Raw genomic sequence first — 18,213 nt, 5'->3', positions numbered from 1 at the left:
GTCTTAATATCCTACAGGTCTTGGCCAGAAAAGAAGAGTCGGTTTCCTGCTGAGGCCTGTGAGGATCGCTGATCTGTATGTCGCTTCCTCCGAGTGCAACAAACACATCCGAGCACATTGCATGTTTGCACTGAGAAATGAACAAAACACAAGACGTGAACAAAAGACTAAGCAGAAGAGTCTATTAAGTCCTGTGCTTTTCTATTAAACTCGAGTGGAGGAGGGGGGAAACAGAGGAGTGGAAGAGTTCACATTATCTAAGAGAATTCCAATTAACACTCTCCCCCTCATTAATTAGCTACGAAAATAGATGACGAACAAACCCAAAATCCCAACCCTGACGCCACTGCACTGCCTAATTAATTTTCAAATAAGGAGCATCTGATTCAGAGCATAACCTGATAGTGTCGGTGACAGGCAGACCCATCAAAAAAAAAACAGACAAATTGTTTTTAAGAGTACGTGCAAAGGAATCTGTCTCACTGTTTTTGTATGATACAATTTTCCATGCGTTCCGTTTCTTTTCGACTCTCAAAACACACAAAAAAACCTTGTCAAACAAAGCAGATGTTTTTAATTAAATCTAAGAAAACAAGTCTGTGAGATTTTGTATGAAACTTTTAAGACTATTAGGCGAATGAAAGAAAAACAGGAAAGCTACAGCAAAGGTCATAACCAGAAAAGCTTTTTTTATCTCTTTGCCATTCATTTGTTCCTTCAATGGTAATTTCTTCCATGGTTTCATATAAACATACAGAGCATTTTCTCCCCCCTTTTTTTCCCTCTTTCCAATTCCTTTCTTTTCTTGGCCTCTGCAGTAATGTCAGCAAGACAACCATTAAAACAGCAACAACACAAGCGGCAGGCCTCCACACATTTGTGTGGACCTCTGACCTCTTTCAAAGAGCTGCAGTCTGGAGTGCTCAGGGGGTTTTGACACACATTTAGATAGAAATGATCAAAGGTAGAAATCAGAACAATATGATCGAATATGTCATTTATCTGCAGCTCATTTGGCTGATCCAGCAAAATCTAAAAATTCAGCTTTTTAATCATTGCATTGTGACAATTTTTAATCAGACAAACAAACTCAAACTTTGAGAACTTTGTTTGGAGTTCTTATTTGTATATTAAGATACGCATAATTTAACTTTTACTTTTTGGAGTTAACAAAGTAAGGCTACCTTCACATAGCGATCGTGTATTCAAGTGACTATTTCCAATGTCTATTTCCAATGTCTATTTCCAAAGTCTATGTCAAGTAGGGCAGCACAATATGAGGAAAACTCGCGATATGCCATATTAGTGATCAATATAGCGATGACAATATAACTTGCGATATTTGAACAAATGGCAAAACAACCAAAAACATAATTTCTATTTCACTACAGTTTTATTTAAATAAGAGTCAACATACTTTAATTTATACTCCAAATGACCCTTATCCACATAGGAGAACATCTAACATAAAAAGGCTCCATCTGGTTGGTCAAATGCATAAAAGGATTTTTTTGATTCGCTAAACACTAAACGCTATCATAAGATTGTTTTAGCACATGTAAAGTAACCATTTATTGCAATTTTTGCCATCTTTTGCGATACGCATCTTGCACAATTTGATATCGCGATAACGATAAATTTGTGAAAACCAACATACTTTATGTGTGGATTTTGGTGTTCAGAATTCTAACATCATGTGTCGCAACGCAAACTTTTAAATCCATTTGCGGGTTCTAGATACAGAACAAGCGTTTAAAAATTGATCATGAAGACGAAATGAATCATTTGTGCACGGCTGGAAATATGAAAAAATGAAAGAAAAAGCCTGGAGCAAGACTTGCGAGATTTGCACCAAGCCCATTCCATCTGTGAGTACATATACCTGTATGAACACCATATGCTAAAAGCACGTTCAAGAACCAATAATCAGCCTGTTCTTGAACGCGCCACACAAGCCCAGTGTGTACGTAGCATCACACACACAAGCAAAACCACACACACACAGTGGTGGCACATAAAAAAATGATGTCACTCTCTGATCTGTATCTAGACAAGTCAAACTGTGATAAAGTCACTCAACAACTACGCCAATCGATACAAGTCGTTTATTTACCTCACCGGGCAATCTCTGTCTGTCTTCACAGCGAAGGAGTGAGGGAGGAAAAGAGGAGGATTTGGCAAGCATGCACCAGAGCTGTGTAAATTAATCTAGCAGCAGTGAGATCCAGAGCCATGCATAAGTCCATAAAACAAGAGGAGGTTAAAGCAGCTCACATCATACACACACACACATCAGGCAAAGGTCCAACACCAAAACCACTTCTTCCCAAGAGAGACAAGAAGCCAAACGTCATCTCTGTTCCATTAGTGTGATTTTTTTTTTTTTTTGGGATGCCACTAAAAGAAGAGAGGGTAAAAAAAAGAGTAGTTAATAGTTCTTTCTCCTCCTTTTTTCTGTCTTGATTTCTATCCATCCAAAAGTACCTCACACAGCGGAGAGAGGGCTGTCCATGGTCCTTAACTTCAACTCAATGAAATAAAAAGCACTTAACTAAGCCTAATGATCGATACAAACATTACTACTCCCCAGTTTTCACGCACACACACGTACATGCAGATATACGCAGGGCCCAGCTCCTTAGATGCTCATGCATATGCATGTCTACCGTGATTTATGCATCCTGGCGGGGGTGTGAGCCTATCTGAGAGCAAGGCCAACACACAGGTCAGCTCATTTGTAAATCAGTTGCCTATTTATGGATGCGTATTTGCGAGATCTGGTGTGGATTTGTGCACATGTGTGGATGTTTGTGCCTATAAATCTGGGACTTTGTGCGTGCGAGTAGGGGTCAGCTTTGGAAATGGGCTCATAATTGCTGCAGAACCCTCATTCATTATATTTATTGAATTCTTTCCAGCTTCTGCTCTGTGAACGTGTAAATCATACAGGTTCTCCACAGTGGGGTTGACGTCCTTCCACTGTGTATGAGTTTGCCTGCATATCGAGAGTGTGCTAATGTCCACTGAGTGCTGGTCATCCCCACCAGCCTGCACTCAATCCCACTCTTTGTAGCAGGAAGTCACCCAGCCTGCTGACCTCTATTATTATACACAGAGTTGGTGGTTAAAATGTCTTCTGGAAAACACCTTCCACCAGAGCAGCTGTCAGTTAATGGGGTCCCCATGGCCTCCTCTGTCCTACATGCACTGGATTATGGGTAAAATATGAAGGATCTATACCCAAATAGGTGCTAGGGGTTAAACGAGCTTTTATTTGCAGCAGAATCTGGAAACGCGGCCCTCTGTGCAAAACAAGTGAAAGAAAGTGTGTGCACTCCTTTGTGGAAAATCAGTGGTTTGCTCCACCCTCTTCCCCACCTCTTCCAAACAACAGATTTGGGCTAATAGGGCAGCTGCTTGCCCCCCCCCCCCCCCTCAGACTCTTTAAGCCCTGTGTGCTGCTCTCCTTTAAACCCTTCCACCCTGTCACCCTTCTCTGAAAAAAAAAACAAAAAAGTCCAGAGGGGAGCCTGTTGTTTTCAATTATATTTTTAAAGCAGCTGCAGATGGAAAAGTTCAAGCTTCTGGGACGCTCATTCAAGAAAAGTTTGCACTTGTTTGTTCCCAAAATGTCCTGGTCACCTTCAAAATGTTCCTTTAACAAAAAGAGTAAGACAAAAGTATGCTTTGATATGTAGTCGCCCGTTTATCCATCTCTCGGCCCATCCAGCTGTCCTTTTTTCTTTTTTTTGCTGGTCCTCTGTCAACACGCATCCAAACCCAGAAATAAACCCAGCATTACACCGACCAGCAGCTGCTGATTGCAACGTCACTCTCCAACTGCTTCATCCATTCCACGTATTTAAGAGTTTGTTCAGAAACAACTACAAAAAGGGCCTGCATATACATGAAACACAACACCAAAACATTGCAAGCCATTGCAACACATGAAATTACACTGGGGAAAACACTATTGAGATAAAACACCTCCAACAATCCCTGGTGGTGTGTGTAAGCGAGCTGATTGAAATTTTTCAGTGGATTGTAAACTACTGTTTGTACTTGTGTAACCGCGTGAGACTGCAGGGACTGACCTCTTTGTGTACTCATGTGTGTTGGTGTGTAACTGGAGCCAAACTGTAAGCCATATGCCACTTTGTTGCCGCGTGCCACGCCTTCACCCCACCTTAACAGCGGTGCACAAAACTTGTAAACACACATGCGTGCTCTGTGACAAACCCAGTTGCATGTGCCCACGCAGGCATCTGTGTATAAAAAAAAAAAGCAAGCCCCTCCACTTCATTAGGAAAGTAAACACAAGTGCTGTCTGAAGTGGCTAATTAGAGACTAATTACTCCCTGCTCGTTACTAATGCAAATTAGATTATGCTGCTTAACTTCCTCGTGTCCACAACGTTGCTGTTAATTGAGGCCTTTTGAAATTAAATTACCCGCTAATTAGCATATCAAAACCATTAATTCTGAGAAAGGAGGGGAGAAAAAACAACAACAAATGCCAAGTTTTGCTAATGAGTTTTGCTAATTGAATATGTGAGCTCAATAAGGGGGGCAGGGGGGGATGCTGTGCCAGGAATACCTATTCAGATGATCAGCATGCCTGTGCCTGCGTGTGTGTGAGTGTATTAGCAGCCAGACGGAAACACCGCGGATCATATGAGCGGCGTGGAATTAAAGGAGCCGTTCCATCTCTCCAAATGCTTTGTCAATATTTCCTTCTGAACGCACGACTCCACTGATGTTCAGGGCTCAGGGAGCAAGAGATGCAGCCGAGACTCGCGGAGAGGAATGTGAGACGGGGGGGACGGATGTTCATCTTATGAGAGGCAAAAAAAAAAAAAAAAAAGAGCCACTGGATTTGAAGTGTGTGTGCATTTGTTGCAGTAACATGTGAGCACGGCTAGCATTTGTCCCAGCTGTAAGCCTGCTTTGAAGTGAAGAGCCCTGTCTCTCTGATGATCTCCTAAAGCCCTGGACCCCCTGCCAGCTCTTTCTCTGTGCCCCCTCTTTCTTCAACTGGGCCCTCTTCACCTCTCCTACAATACCTGTCCAATTAGAGAAACACACAAACACTCCTACACATTTGTGCTGACACGAGCAGGTGAACACCTCACTCTTTCCAACATTTAGGATGGAATTTTTGTGTTCTGCTAGACTTAAAAAGATCATTCCAAACTTTTTTTTGCTAGTTTTTAGGAAAGGACTGACACTAAACCAAGATTTTTAGAACCGCGAATTTAGAAACCAAAAAACGACTAAAAGAAAATTTGACATTTTTAAGATCTGTTCTTTGCTCAGCGTTTGAGAGAAAACAATCAAGGTGTCTAAAGAGCTTTATTCAAGAAAAGTTTTCAACTTATTAGAACTCTTTTTTTTAAATCTTATTATTACTGTAATGGAAGATGAAAATAATGAATGGTAAAATTGAGAGGTATCCCAACAAGAAAATTAAATCACCATCATAATTAGATGTAAAGATATTATAATTCCTTTAACAGGATGCATAGAAACTGCTGCTTAACAATATTTGCCCTAATTGCTGGAATTATCATATTAACCAGTTACCATTTGGGTAAGTTGATTAAAAAATTGATTATTCGTCTATTTCTTTTAGGAGTTTCTTAATCAAAATCTAACATCCTTGAAAAATTAATTTGAAGCCGTTTCTTATCAGTTAATTAAATCGGGTTGGAAGTCATTTTTTTCAGTGCGGCATGATTAGAACGGTTCTGTTCTCTTCTGTTCAGACACCATGACGTTGGAGGGGGAACTTTTCACTGTCTCATCAAACATTCACAAGAATAGGACTTCTTTGAAGGGCCCGACGCTTTTTTTTTTTCTTCCAAACCTCTGCCTTTCTGATAAATTGTGCTATACCCAATAGATCTTTCTTTCTCGTTAACACATTCTCATTAACGGACAGAGAAAGCGAAAGGAGAGGGGAGGGGAAGAGAAAGAAAAGAAGAGAGCGGAGGGGAGGGGGTTTAGCAGAGGGAAGTGGGTGGTGTGGATATAAAGGGAGGAGGTTAGGTAGGGAAAACAGGGCAAAGGAAAACTTAATCCACAGCAACGATAAACCCTAAATTTTAGGATACTATGTTGAAAATGAAATAATAGCAACCACGTTGCCTGGGTGACAGCTTTTGGGTGGCCTTAACAGTCTAAATGTCCAAGCCTGGAGCTAACATAAGACCTGCTTTGCTAAAAGACCAAAATTTCTGACTGACTATTCGATTAAGAAAAAGTCTGCTTTTATTTTGATAACTAAACACTTTTTTTTTTCCAAAAAAAAAGATTTCACGAAAGACTTGATCATTTAAGATGACTCAAAAATTCTGCATCAGACGTTGACTTTACTGGGAAAGAAAATGTTTTCTATTTCTGGAAAAAGACTAATTACAAAGCTCTGCCCCTGGGAAAGAAAAGCCCCTCCAGAAGGAGCAAAAGAATGAAGCACTGCGTCTATTCAGTGCCGGCATCAGCCTAGTGTAAGTTTGTCTCTCTGTAGTTTAGCGAGCAGTGGAGCAGAACCGAACAGATACAGAGCGCTCCGCTCATCTGTCCATCTCAGGCTCCTCAGGGAGGTTTGGGAGGATTGGGAGAGGACGGGGTCAAAAGGAGAATCAGAGCAGATACAGAGCTTCTCTGATTGGATAATGAATTGAATGATTATCAGAGACCTGCTAGAAAAGTAGGCAAAAGACTCAATCAGCCAATCAACCCTGTTCTTCATCAACCAATCAAACTCACATACGCCCCCGCTTGGGTACAGTTGTGGGGGTTTTCTTTTTCTTTCTCCATAAATGCGTTTTCTCTCCATTTTCCTCTTTTAGGCGGTTACTTTGTCTTTACTTCAGGTGCCCCATCCTTCTCCACAGGAGACAGAGAACTCTCAAAGCTACAATTACCGCACAGAACTATCAATTTCCTCGTCAATTAACCCTTTGGGAAGACGCGGAACACAGAGTAGAAAAGGGGATAAAAAATTCAAATTTAGGATGAAGGAGGCCCCCTCCCTCTGTGCCCCCCTCTCCAGGGTGCAGTCATGTGTTTGGGCTGAGAAGAGAGAGAATTACAGCCCCTCAGGATGAACTTGACCCTGCCATCGGAGGTCAAACAAGTTACTACAGCACGGGCCCCCTATCCTCATTACCAGTAAATAGGCCGGGCCTGTGCTCCACACCAAAGCAGGAGTGTATGTTAATAGGCAGCACTCAAACCATTGCGCAGATCTGTCAGGAACTAAAGGAAAAGAAGGCAGAGGAAGAAAGAGAAAAGAGGGCGGAGGAGGAGGGGCCTGACGTTGTGTTTCTTAGATCAGCGACTCAGGGCCTGTGCCCCGATGCAAGGGACAACTGCCATGGCATGCCGGCTCGCCAAGCTCAGCCCAGCTCTTCCCCTCTTTCTCTTCCTCGACCCCTGGTACCAGCTCCAGAAGCAAATCCCCCAGGGAGTTGCTCAAATCCAAACCCAGCCTTTAGCGACGTTTCTCAGGCAAACTTTGCACAAAGCCCCCAGAAGCCGTACGCCCGCCTGACACCACAAAGCATACCAGAGTTTCATTGGCACTCACCCCCACCCGCTGTCCTCATTTTTGTACTTTAGTCCTTGCTTCCTCCCGGAGTCCCCTCCTTCCTTTATGCTAACTACTCGAAGAGGCTATTGCACGGTCCCGACTGACCTTTAGACAATGGAAACCTGCTGCAACTGAAGTTGCCGATTAGGCCTACAGGTTGCAAACAGCAGAACTGACCTTCAGTGGATGAATGGGCGTTCTGGCTTCGGCTAATCTGAAAAGCCAGTGTCCACTTCTCAAAGGAAACTTGGGTTTTTGGAGAAATCTCCAGGAATGTTTTGTCATTTCAAAACAGTAAAAACCTTCTCACATTAAAAAAAAGTCCAGATTTGAAATTTAAATCTGGAGGAGTTTGAATGTATTCCAGCTGCTTCCCCCTCAACGCTCTTACTTTGAAAGTAAGAAAAATAATCAGCTTTTAACCATTTATTTTTGAAAAATCTTATCTCCCAGTTTAAATATTTAAGTTTTTCATCTAAAAAAAGTGTGACACACGCATTCACACGCTTGTCTTTTTCACTAATGCAAAATAAATTACTCCAAATAAAATCCAGCCTGAGCAGAGGAAGCCAGTGTTGGAGGTAAACTGTGATGACATCTTGGATTTAATGAAGAGTGCAGAGAGACCGCTGTGAGGAAGGGGGTAGTTTGAGATAGGGGGGGCAACACTATAAGAAGCTAGAAGGAGAATAGAGAGACAGCAAGCGCTGAGTCCTTTACTTTGACGACTGAACTCCAACAGGGAGATGAACGCTCTCCAGCAGCCTGCGCAACAGAGATGAAGGCAGCTTGGCGACTGCAGGAGAGCGGACTCTCTGCGTGCGTGTCGCCTCATGAACGAGAGGCGTTCATGCTCACACTACTGCAGATCTCAGAAAGAATAGCTAAGAAGCGGGGAAACACCTGGTTTTCTGATTCAATTTTAGTTTTACCTCTTAATGTCCAACAAAAAACTGTCTACCTAACTATCTACAGGAATTTCCTAAGTATAATTGTTCTTTTTTATGTTAGAGAAAAGATTTTTTATGAATTTTCAGATTTTTTTGTTATTTTTGGTAAGTTTACTAAAGAAAAAATTTAGCTCATATATCATTTAGCTTTTGTAGATTTTATAGAATTTCTGTGTTTCTTCCATCCCCTTATATGAAAACTGCCCTCTGCTTTGCTTTTTATTTTGTCGCCCAACGATGCTTCACAGGCCAAAGGTTCAGGAACACACGATCCACCTCCACGCTCCCTCTTCTCTCTGCTCAGGAACATGAGAGCTGGCTCTGATTCACAGGCTGGTAAATCTGTGGTGGACAGCAGTCTTGATCTGGCAGGATTAGGCTACTTTTATTTCCTCGAGAGCCACGGGGGAGGAAGGGAGGAGAGGTTGGAAGGGAGATGAGTTTGCTTGTGTGTCTGTGTTTGTGTGTGTGAGGTGATGGGAGGGGGGCTCAAATCTCTCTACAAATGTCAGACAATGACCGGTGACCGGGGGGCCACTAGGGCTACCCACGCAAGCGCACAGCCTCATAAACACTCCTGAAGACGCATAGCGTGCCGTCCAAAGAGACACTTGTCACTCTCCGTCTGACTCGGAGGAAGAAGCGATGAGGTGCATGATGGAACCGAAGGAGGGGAAGGCAGGGAGGGAAGAGAGGAGTGAGTGGGTGGGGGGATTACACAATTATTCAGATAACAGCTGGGAATAATCTAGTGGCAGATGTCTCTTGGTCAACAATGCCCAGCGCACACAGACGTGCACGTGCATGCGCCACAGACGCACTAACAGAGATTCAATGCTCAGAAAGCAGCCAAGCAAGAAAAAAAACGGCTCGTGTGGATCCAGAACTAGCTAACCAACAAACTTTTTTATTCTTTTCATCTATTTCCATTAGGAAAAGATCAATATGTCTCAAATTGTATTTAGTAAAATTAAAAAAAAAACTTTGAAAAAGGTTCTTTATTTTTCTAAATCTTGTTTTTGGTTCTCTGTAAAAATTGTTTATTTTTGGTGTCAAATTAAAATGTGTAAAAAATAATAAATAGTTTTGGGGCAAAAAAAAAAAGTAGTCTTGGGAAAGCAACAACCTGTTTGCTTTTCTTTCTTTCCAGGTTTTAAAAACAAAACCTAAAACTTGAGGAATTTTGTCCAAAGCAGAGAGAGGTGGAGGGTCACTCAGTAACTGACAGTTGACTACAGCTGGACGTCCATGTGCACACACGAAGACACTATTTTTTTTTGCATCTATATAATAACAAAAGCGGTGGCTCTGTCGGGACTAAAAAGAAAGGAAAAAAAAAACGATGGAGGCCAAATCCCATTGAGCAAAGCCGAGCCGGTCGAAGAGGAAGAAAAGGTAGACAAAAAGTATAGAGCAGCGTTGAGCGTATAATTTGTTGCTGTTGGCCCAATTGCACTCATCGCAAGCTTTAAAAGAATATTAGAGTATTTCCTCCCCAAGTTTCGAGAAAGTAAATTTTCCAGCTCTGTTCTTTTTGGAGTTGGATAAATCTTTCTGGGGGTTGTGCAGTTGGGGAGGAAGGAAGGGGCGGCCCAGGCGAGCGGTACGCTGGAGCTCTGTCAATCTGTCAACCCAGGCAGGCTATTGTGATTTGGTTTAAACACTGGCTAACAGCTCGTCCTGTCAGAGGATGGATCATCCTGCGGCGCCTCAAATGCTAATAGCTTAAGTAGGCATCCCGTGTCCGTGGAACTAATACCACAAATACTAATACTATTAAAGAGCAGCGCACAGCCGCGCTCCAGCCTCACTTTCGCCAACATCTCGATACTTTGAGGATTAGAAAACTTAATGAGATGCATTTAAATGTTTATTACCTCCTTTTATACAGGATGGAAAAGATCAGGGATGAGGGGAAAACGCTGCACGGCTTTTTCCAATAATCTTAAGTCTTCCAAGTTGAAGTAATGTGGACAATACGGTACAAATGCCAAAACACATCAGCCTGATTTTGTGTGATAACTCCATCGTTAAGGCGGTGTAAAAACGTCTTTGGAAAACACTGATGTTTTTCATATCTGAAGACCGTGGCAGAGTACTGTGGAGCTGCTATTCTTGTGTGAACCTCAGAAATCTCACTTGTCTGCTAGATTAAAACTGCAGCGCAGTCAAATGAGCAGTCGGGAGCGGCGTGATGCTCCTCTATAGTTAGGCGGTTTATTAAACGTGCGAGTCCCTGCGTGTATCCATCCATGACTCTTTGAATCTTGCGCCTCGCAGCTGTCACTGACCCTTTCCTTCCGACGCGCTTTCGAGCCATGCTGCGGAAAGTTTATTCACGCTGTTGTTCGGAGGGAAGCTTTGCACTGCCGCGCTCCCTCCGTCACCCGCTCGATTGACGGCTGCCCTGTCAGTTTGTCGCTGGGCTTTAGAAAACACCAACGGCTCTCTGATGAAGTGCTCACAAAAGGTCAAAGGGTGGTGATGGCAGAGAGGAGGGGTGCCGACTACCGAGAGGGAGAGGCAGGGGAGAAAAAGGGGTAGACAGAAAAAGACTGAAGGAAAATCCATAACACAAATACAGCTGTCAAGAGCAATGCAGAGTTAGCAGGGGGATACAATGACCGCTGAGCGCTGCTTCATGAAGATGCTCTGCTCCAGCACCACAGGCTGTCCTCTCAGTTCCATTCTCCACAGATCTGCTCAGGAATTCTCCTGCTTACATCCACCAGCTCAAGTGCTCAACCTGACCTGTGGCACTGACCTGAAGATCCTCTGTGTCAGAAATCAAGCTGAGCTCTGACTGCCTTTCTGGAGGCTCCAGACTCCACAGTCCTTTTCCTCCCCTCCTCAGGTGCCAAGCGCACTCCAGAGAGGCTGATCTAATGTTTCCTCGGCTGTAGTAGTCCATGCCTCCACCACTGACACAGTTGTTTCCCTCACATCATCCTGCCTTTCCCTCATAATTTCTATCTCTCCTCCACCCAAAGGAAACACTCTCTTCCGTTCTGAGCTGTTGGGTCACTTCTTCCCACATCCATCAGCTGCTAATGGGCCCATGCTGTGGTAGCACCAGTCAAACGCATCTACGCCAGTCTAGGTTCCTCACAACAAAAAAATGTCTCTTTTTAGGACTCTTTCAGATCTGTCGATGACGGCGTCCGACCAAATATTCACCTTACTGCCCACGTTTCAAAGGAGTGAGCTCATACTGCTGTGGTCACACCAGGAGTGACAGAGCCCTGAAAAGGGAGCAGGAAAAAGCCTCATCTCCTTTTCACATGTGGCCACTTTCTCTAAACGCAGCTTCCAACTATTTTTTTTTTCTTCAAGAAAAAGAAAACACAGCTCATCTTTCATAAATATGTGACATTGAGCACACACACACACTTTCACACAACTTGAACTTCTCCTAAATAATAGGTTCAATTAGAACCACATGTATAATCAGGCCTCAGTCTAAAGCAATGTGGCGGCAATTTCACAGTGCAGTCAATCACTTCAGTGCACAGTCATCTTCCACTTGCTGGCTTTCCATCCTTATTTATACATTAATGCTTACTATTAGAACATATATTGCTTTTTAAAAACAGTAATAACTCATTTTTCTGTCAGAAAAAATGCAAGAGCAAAGAATAACAGTATAATTAAAAAAAAAAAAGATCAGGACTTTCTGATTCTTTTTCTGCAAAAGAGAATAAAATGTTAAATCCCGAATCATCTGCCACACCACAGCGAATTTAGTTTCAGGACCAACAATTCAAAAATAGATCTATTTTCTCAGCGTCCATTAAAAAGATATAGAAAATGCAACTGTTTCAGTTCTAAAAGGTGTAATGCATTAAGTACTGCAATCGAAGTGAACGTGCGCACATCTATGACGGGTCAAAGCCAACACGTATGGCAGCGTTGTGTACGGGTGCTCTTAAGCATCACTTTGGAGCCCACTCAGACTTGTGGGTTTGAGTTTATCACGAGGAGAGAACCACTGCTGCAAGGATGGACGAACAAACAGCGCTACCGACGCAGAGGACATTTAAAACTTCAAACGCTGCCCATTTTCCCTCCAACGGGACAGGTGGATTGGGAAAAAGCACTCTCAAACACACACACTCAGATGAAATACACTCTCACGTGAGCTGATGTTGGAGGTAAGGACTCTCTGATAGAGTTTATGGACTAATACAATCATGTTGGTGGCTTTTAATCTAACTGAAGGGGTTTTAAAGCACACATGATTCCCTGCCATTATTGTCTCTGGACGGTTCCATGCATGTCTCCAGTCACACACTCATGCAGAACAGGACAAAGCTAAAAAAAAATAAAAAATCATAATTTAAGTAAGTGCCAGTAAGCACAGCAGGAACAATAATTGTCTGGTGAAGAAAAGAGTCTGAAGCAGATTAAAATCTGCTGTACACGAGTTACTCCCACAAACAATGAGGCAAAACAGGACATGGAAAAGACACAGCTGTGAAGAGGAAAGGGGAAAAAAAGGCTAAGACGGAAAAGTGTTGGAGCAAGTCAGACGAAAAAAAGTGGCAATGCCGATGCAGACGCGCAATATCTAAAAGAGAAAAGGAGATTGAATCTGCTTCTGACACCTCTGGCTTCCTCCACACATTCACTCTGTTATAAAACTCACAAAGTCCTCATTTTTTCCTTACATTAAAGCAGAGTCGCTGATGGGATGGATTGTTTGTAAGCAAACCATTAGACAAAAGAGAATTTTTAAGAGTTTATTGTAAGTAATTAGTTACTCAAATAAAAATCTTTTTTTCTGAAGCAGTGAAGCCCTTCAAACTTCTGTTCAGGATTTACTAAACTGACTGAGTTTCCTTCGTGATCCTTTCAGGAAAAATAAAGCAGCCATAAAAAAATATTTTAACTTATTTTCTGAAATTTTTTATCAGTTAAATAACGGATGTGTGGTGCAGTCAGCAGAACATTTTAATTAACCAAAAATACAAAATTACTATAATGAGACTATTAAATAGAATAAACTTCTAATTGCTTTAAATTACTAAAACATCAAACAATAAAAATCTAATTCTTATAAACCAAAACCTGACAGGGCAGATTACTTTTTTAGAGATTTCTGCAGAAGTTTCCCACTTGTTGAGAGATTTCACGAGAAAAACTTTTTTCTTTCTTCCCTTTGACACAAAATACCTGCGTCCCATTTTGACACCAGAACCGTGACAAGGTCATAAAACGTGATTAAGAGCGTTTTCATTCCTGCTGGATCTTCTATTAAAGCGCAATTAAAAGTGTGCCATCACGCCGCGCAAACGCGCCACGGAGGACAGGGGGAGAGGGTGGGGAGTGGGGTGGGGGGGCGCAGAACAGCACAGAGAGGACACAGTAAATAAAATTAATTATGCCAAATGCCCCCGTACCCATCAATCACGGGGCAATAATGGCGGTGTCAGGGTGCGCACCCACACGGCCTGTATGCTTTCCCTCTGAATGACAGACAACTAACAGCAATTAATTGTCATTTCGTTTCTCCCCGCTTTGCGGTTTGCAGCTTTCAGTCACGGGGGGGTGGGGGGGGGCACTCAGGCCATCTGACATGAGAGCATCTTCTACTTCATGGTGGATGATGGTGGGGGGGGGGGGGGGTCGAATCAGAACCGCAATTTTGGATTTCTCCATTAAAAAGTTGTTGCTTTTCACACAATGTGCGGCGTTTAAGTACATCGGGAAAAAACAAATTAACTAACTATAAATCAAAAGATTATCCTTTAAAGAAAACACAGACAATTCTTAACTCTTAACTCGTTTCTATTTAAAAAAAATCCTTAGTATGAGGCCAACTTTTACTCTAATTTTAGGAAAAATGTGTTTTTCCAAATGCTCTGTTTTTATTTAACAGCTTTAATTTTTTCATTTAAATTATAGTAGAAAACAGTTCTGTCTATGAATATGAATTGTGCTTTTTTATTCTTAAGTTTTGTTTTTTCCCCCTCATCTAATAAATCTTGATTTAAAAAAATCCCTTAAATGCATCCCCGTTATAATAATCTAATCATCACAATAAATATTACTCCGCCTATTTTCCGTTTAAAAGTCAGTTTTAAAAAACTTAAAAAACTTTTTTTTAGCCTTCGTCTGATTTTTTTTTAACTCTCTGCTAAATGAATAAAACCGCCTGGGCACGCCTGGATAAACGCTTCCACTTTTGAAAGTCAAAATGGTTTGAAAAGAAAGTATTGTTCTTCGGTTCTATTGACCGTGTCAACTCCAAAAAGCTTTTTTCTTCTTCTTCTCCTGTCTTAAGACAAAAGCTTCACTATATCCTCAGTGAGCTGCTCCTTACTCTAAGAATTTAAAACCATTAGGATGAGTAAAATATTTGAACATATATCTCTTAAAATACATTTTAAAAAATGTATTTCGGTTTTGCACGTTGGCTGAAATAATTTCTTGCCATGCCATATTTGTCAATGTTGATATAATTTCCTTTCTACTTTTTTTTATCTTATAAAAACAAGAAGTGAAAGTTGATTTTCTTACAATACAGACGCCTCGCGGCGTTTCGGTTATTTTAATCTGAACGAACAAGAAAACAACAAACATGTTTACTTAGGAGGAAAAGTTTGGACACTGAAGCAAATCTGACGGGCAGCCCCGCGTTTACACGTTTAAGAAAAGAAAATATAATCTATTATCAGAATTACAAATGTATAAACTTGGGGGGGAGTTTTAAAATAAGGACGTAGAAAAGTAGAAAAGACTGTTTTCCTTATTGTTACTGAGCTGCGTTTTTCTTCTTCGTCTTCTTATTTTAGTTTTATCAAAATAAAAGCATAAACCAAGTTTTTTTAAGCGCAAAAAAGTTTCAGGATGGAGAAAGGGAGAGTTGAAGTGAGACTCCCATGGATGAAAGTCTCCAGGACGAGACCTCTGAGCGCCGTCTGATGCCCCCTCTGCTACAGCATATTACATTCTTAGCCGGACTTGCAGGAGTTTGGCGAACAACGTGCGCTGAGAAGTTGGAGTTGGGTCGCTCTTCTCCTCTGGCGCAGCGCGCGCGCCGCGGAGTTTCAATGAGAGCGCAGAGAGAAGGAAGGAAGTGTGAAAGAGAGGGGAAAGGAAAAGTGTAGAGAATGCATCAACCTGTTCTCTTGGTTTCTGAAGAAGTCAACTTTCACGCCAGTGGTTGGACCATGTGGACAGCCCGCTTTTGCTCCTCTGATGATCCCGGCGCGTCCACTCTCTCGCAGCGACAAAGCAGGGAGGAGGGGTGGGGGGATCCCAACCGACGGGACGTAAAAAATATTTACTAAAATAAAAATGGAAAATGAGCAGACAGAAAGAGAGGGAGAGACAAGGAAACCTAGGATCTAAGACCGCGGGAGCATTACTTTAACGCCACGGCGTGCTCGTTAGTCCTTTCCTTTTCCCTTTTGTGTGCGTCCTCTTTCCTCGGAGTGGCCCCTCTGGAGTGAAGTCTGAACAATACTGCCGCTAAAACTCTGCCACTCAGTGCAAGTTGCCGCGAGGGCGAAAAAAAAAAACCCCGCTGCTTCTCTTCTTGTTTAGTTGCCCGTGTTTTCCCGGCGATCTGTTCGGCAGGTTTGGGTTCTGCGCGTTAACCTCTCCAGCGCTCTCCACTTTTTGGCATCCCGTCTGTTGCTCGCTCGTTCGCTGGAAATCAGAGTTGAATCACTCGGGCTGTGTGTGTGTGTACGAGTGTGGAGCGCGTGTGTGTTACGGGAGGACAGTGCTGCTGCGCTACCGTAATGCCTGTAAAGCAAGGTGCGCACCTCCCGTGCTGGCCTATCATGGCAAAGTTGTGGCGCACAATGAAACAGCAGCCAGTGAGAAGCCCCCGTGTGTGTGCGTGCGTGCGTGCGTGCGTGCGTGTGTGGATGAGGAGAAGGCATTGATCTTTTGACCCCGCTTTGCATCCTTGCTGAGTTGGGTGCTATTGTGGCGGGAGGGAGGAACAGATGTTAGTCTGCACAAAGTTTGAGCTCCAAAACCGCCGGAAAACAAAGCAGGATCAGAAGCTGGAAGGTGCTGGGTCTTTCTACACATGTGCTTTTTTACAAGAGTGACAGACATTTCTGAAAAAATAGCAACACCACAAAAACAAGAGTTTAACATATATGCAAATAACTTTCATATGACCAAAGCTTACTGCAAAATAACTATATTTTAAATAAAATGTATTGGATAAATGTCCAAAATACAGGAACAGGAACTGTAAGGTGCTTGATCCACAACACTTATGCATTTTTAACAACACTGACAGACTTTTGTAAAGGTAAAAAAAAACAAACAATCAAATTCAAACAAGAGGTAAGCACATATGCAAAAAACTTTCAATTGACCAGGTTTATTGGGAAATAAATGTATTGGATCCAAATTGTAACAGGATCAGGAGGTTCTTCCACACTCATTAATCTTTGTTACCATGACAAACTTTTATGAAAAAGTAAAAACAAACCTTAACAACAAGACTTACATAAATGTGCAAGTAACTTTCTGATTGCTTTATTTAGATAACACGTCTGGATACATTTCCAAATGGTTTTAAAAATATAGGATCAGAAGCTGTAAGGTGCTTGGTATTTCTAGTGCAAATTTCATTTAAGTGTCACATTTTTCTAAAAGTAAAAACCAACAAACTTCAAACAAGAGTCAAACATACATGTGCAAATAACTCTCAAATGACCAAAGTTACTGCAAAATAACTATATATTTAAATAATATGAAATTATAAATGTCCAAATGGTTAAAATAAAAAAGTCTGATCGGGAGCCATAATTTGCTTAATTCTTTGCTTTTTCAGTTACAAAACAGACAAACTTAAAAAAAAAACAACAACAACAAACGTCAATAAATGTCCAATTGACATTCGGATTGCCAAATTTAAATAAAATGTTTGGATAAATGTCCAAACCTGATCAGAGGCTTTGTCTTCCTACTCTTGTTCATTTTTATTCAAAGTGACAGACTTCTCTGGAAAAAAAAATGCAGTTAAACTAGAGTTAAACATTTGAAGAAATTAACTTTCTAACACCCAAATTTATTGTAAAACAACTATATGTTTTAAGTAGAATGTATTGGATATACATTGAAAAGCCTCTTTCTGATGTGCTTGCTGTGTTTCACGCCCTCTGTGCAGATACAGTTCTGTTTTGATTAGGCACATTTTTAGTGTCTACTTGTCTCAATATGTCCTTTATGTATTTTGGAAGCTTGACAAGTCCTCTTGCAGAGTTATCACCACGTTCATTTACTAATTGACATCATAATAAGAGTTGAGATTACTGATGAAATTTGGAAATTACATCATTCCTGTCGCTGCAGAAAAAATTGCCATAACTCAAAAGAAGATCCTGGATTCATTTTGCTTTGGTCATTAAATGAGATCCTGCCCCTTCTGCTTTTCCTCTATCTAAGCTTTTACCTTTGGAAAATGATGGCAGTCCATCACAGCACCACCCAACAATGAGCCATGAGAGCAGTAAATCACAACATGTTCATTAGCACGATCAATACTACTAAAAATATGTGTGTGTGCATATTAGGGTGTGTGTTTGCTCTCCTGCTACGCCGTTGTCTGACAGATTTGCAGAGAAGACGCTCTTTAAAAACTGCACAAATGGATCGCTGATGTGAGAAATACTTTTGAAGTGGCTGTCATTAGAAAATT

At 41.7% G+C, this 18,213-nt stretch overlaps 1 protein-coding gene across 3 annotated transcripts in view; it reads right to left on the bottom strand.

The window, feature by feature from the left end:
* The window catches only part of foxp4 (forkhead box P4), an 86,433-nt gene extending 70,077 nt beyond the window's left edge, over positions 1-16,356 (bottom strand). The window contains exons 1-2 of one of the 3 annotated variants that reach the window (XM_020702951.3): positions 15,914-16,299; positions 15,666-15,831 (exon numbers count right to left, since the gene is read on the bottom strand). Coding sequence is in view for 1 of the 3 variants with exons in the window: in XM_078946701.1 (XP_078802827.1) it covers positions 11,308-11,454 (147 nt within the window). In the remaining 2 variants the exon portion in view is untranslated. Of the gene's footprint in view, positions 1-11,307; positions 12,603-15,665 lie in introns of those variants that run through there. The other 2 variants (XM_023954651.2, XM_078946701.1) reach the window with 2 other exon arrangements.
* Between the last annotated feature and the right edge of the window lie 1,857 nt (positions 16,357-18,213).

The sequence above is a fragment of the Oryzias latipes genome, chromosome 5 (genome assembly GCF_053564925.1).
Source record: "Oryzias latipes strain Hd-rR chromosome 5, Olatipes_Hd-rR_3.1".
Classification (NCBI taxonomy): Eukaryota; Metazoa; Chordata; class Actinopteri; order Beloniformes; family Adrianichthyidae; genus Oryzias; species Oryzias latipes.
The sequence above is the reverse complement of the archived record's forward strand: the minus strand, read 5'-3'. Positions and strand labels throughout refer to the sequence as shown.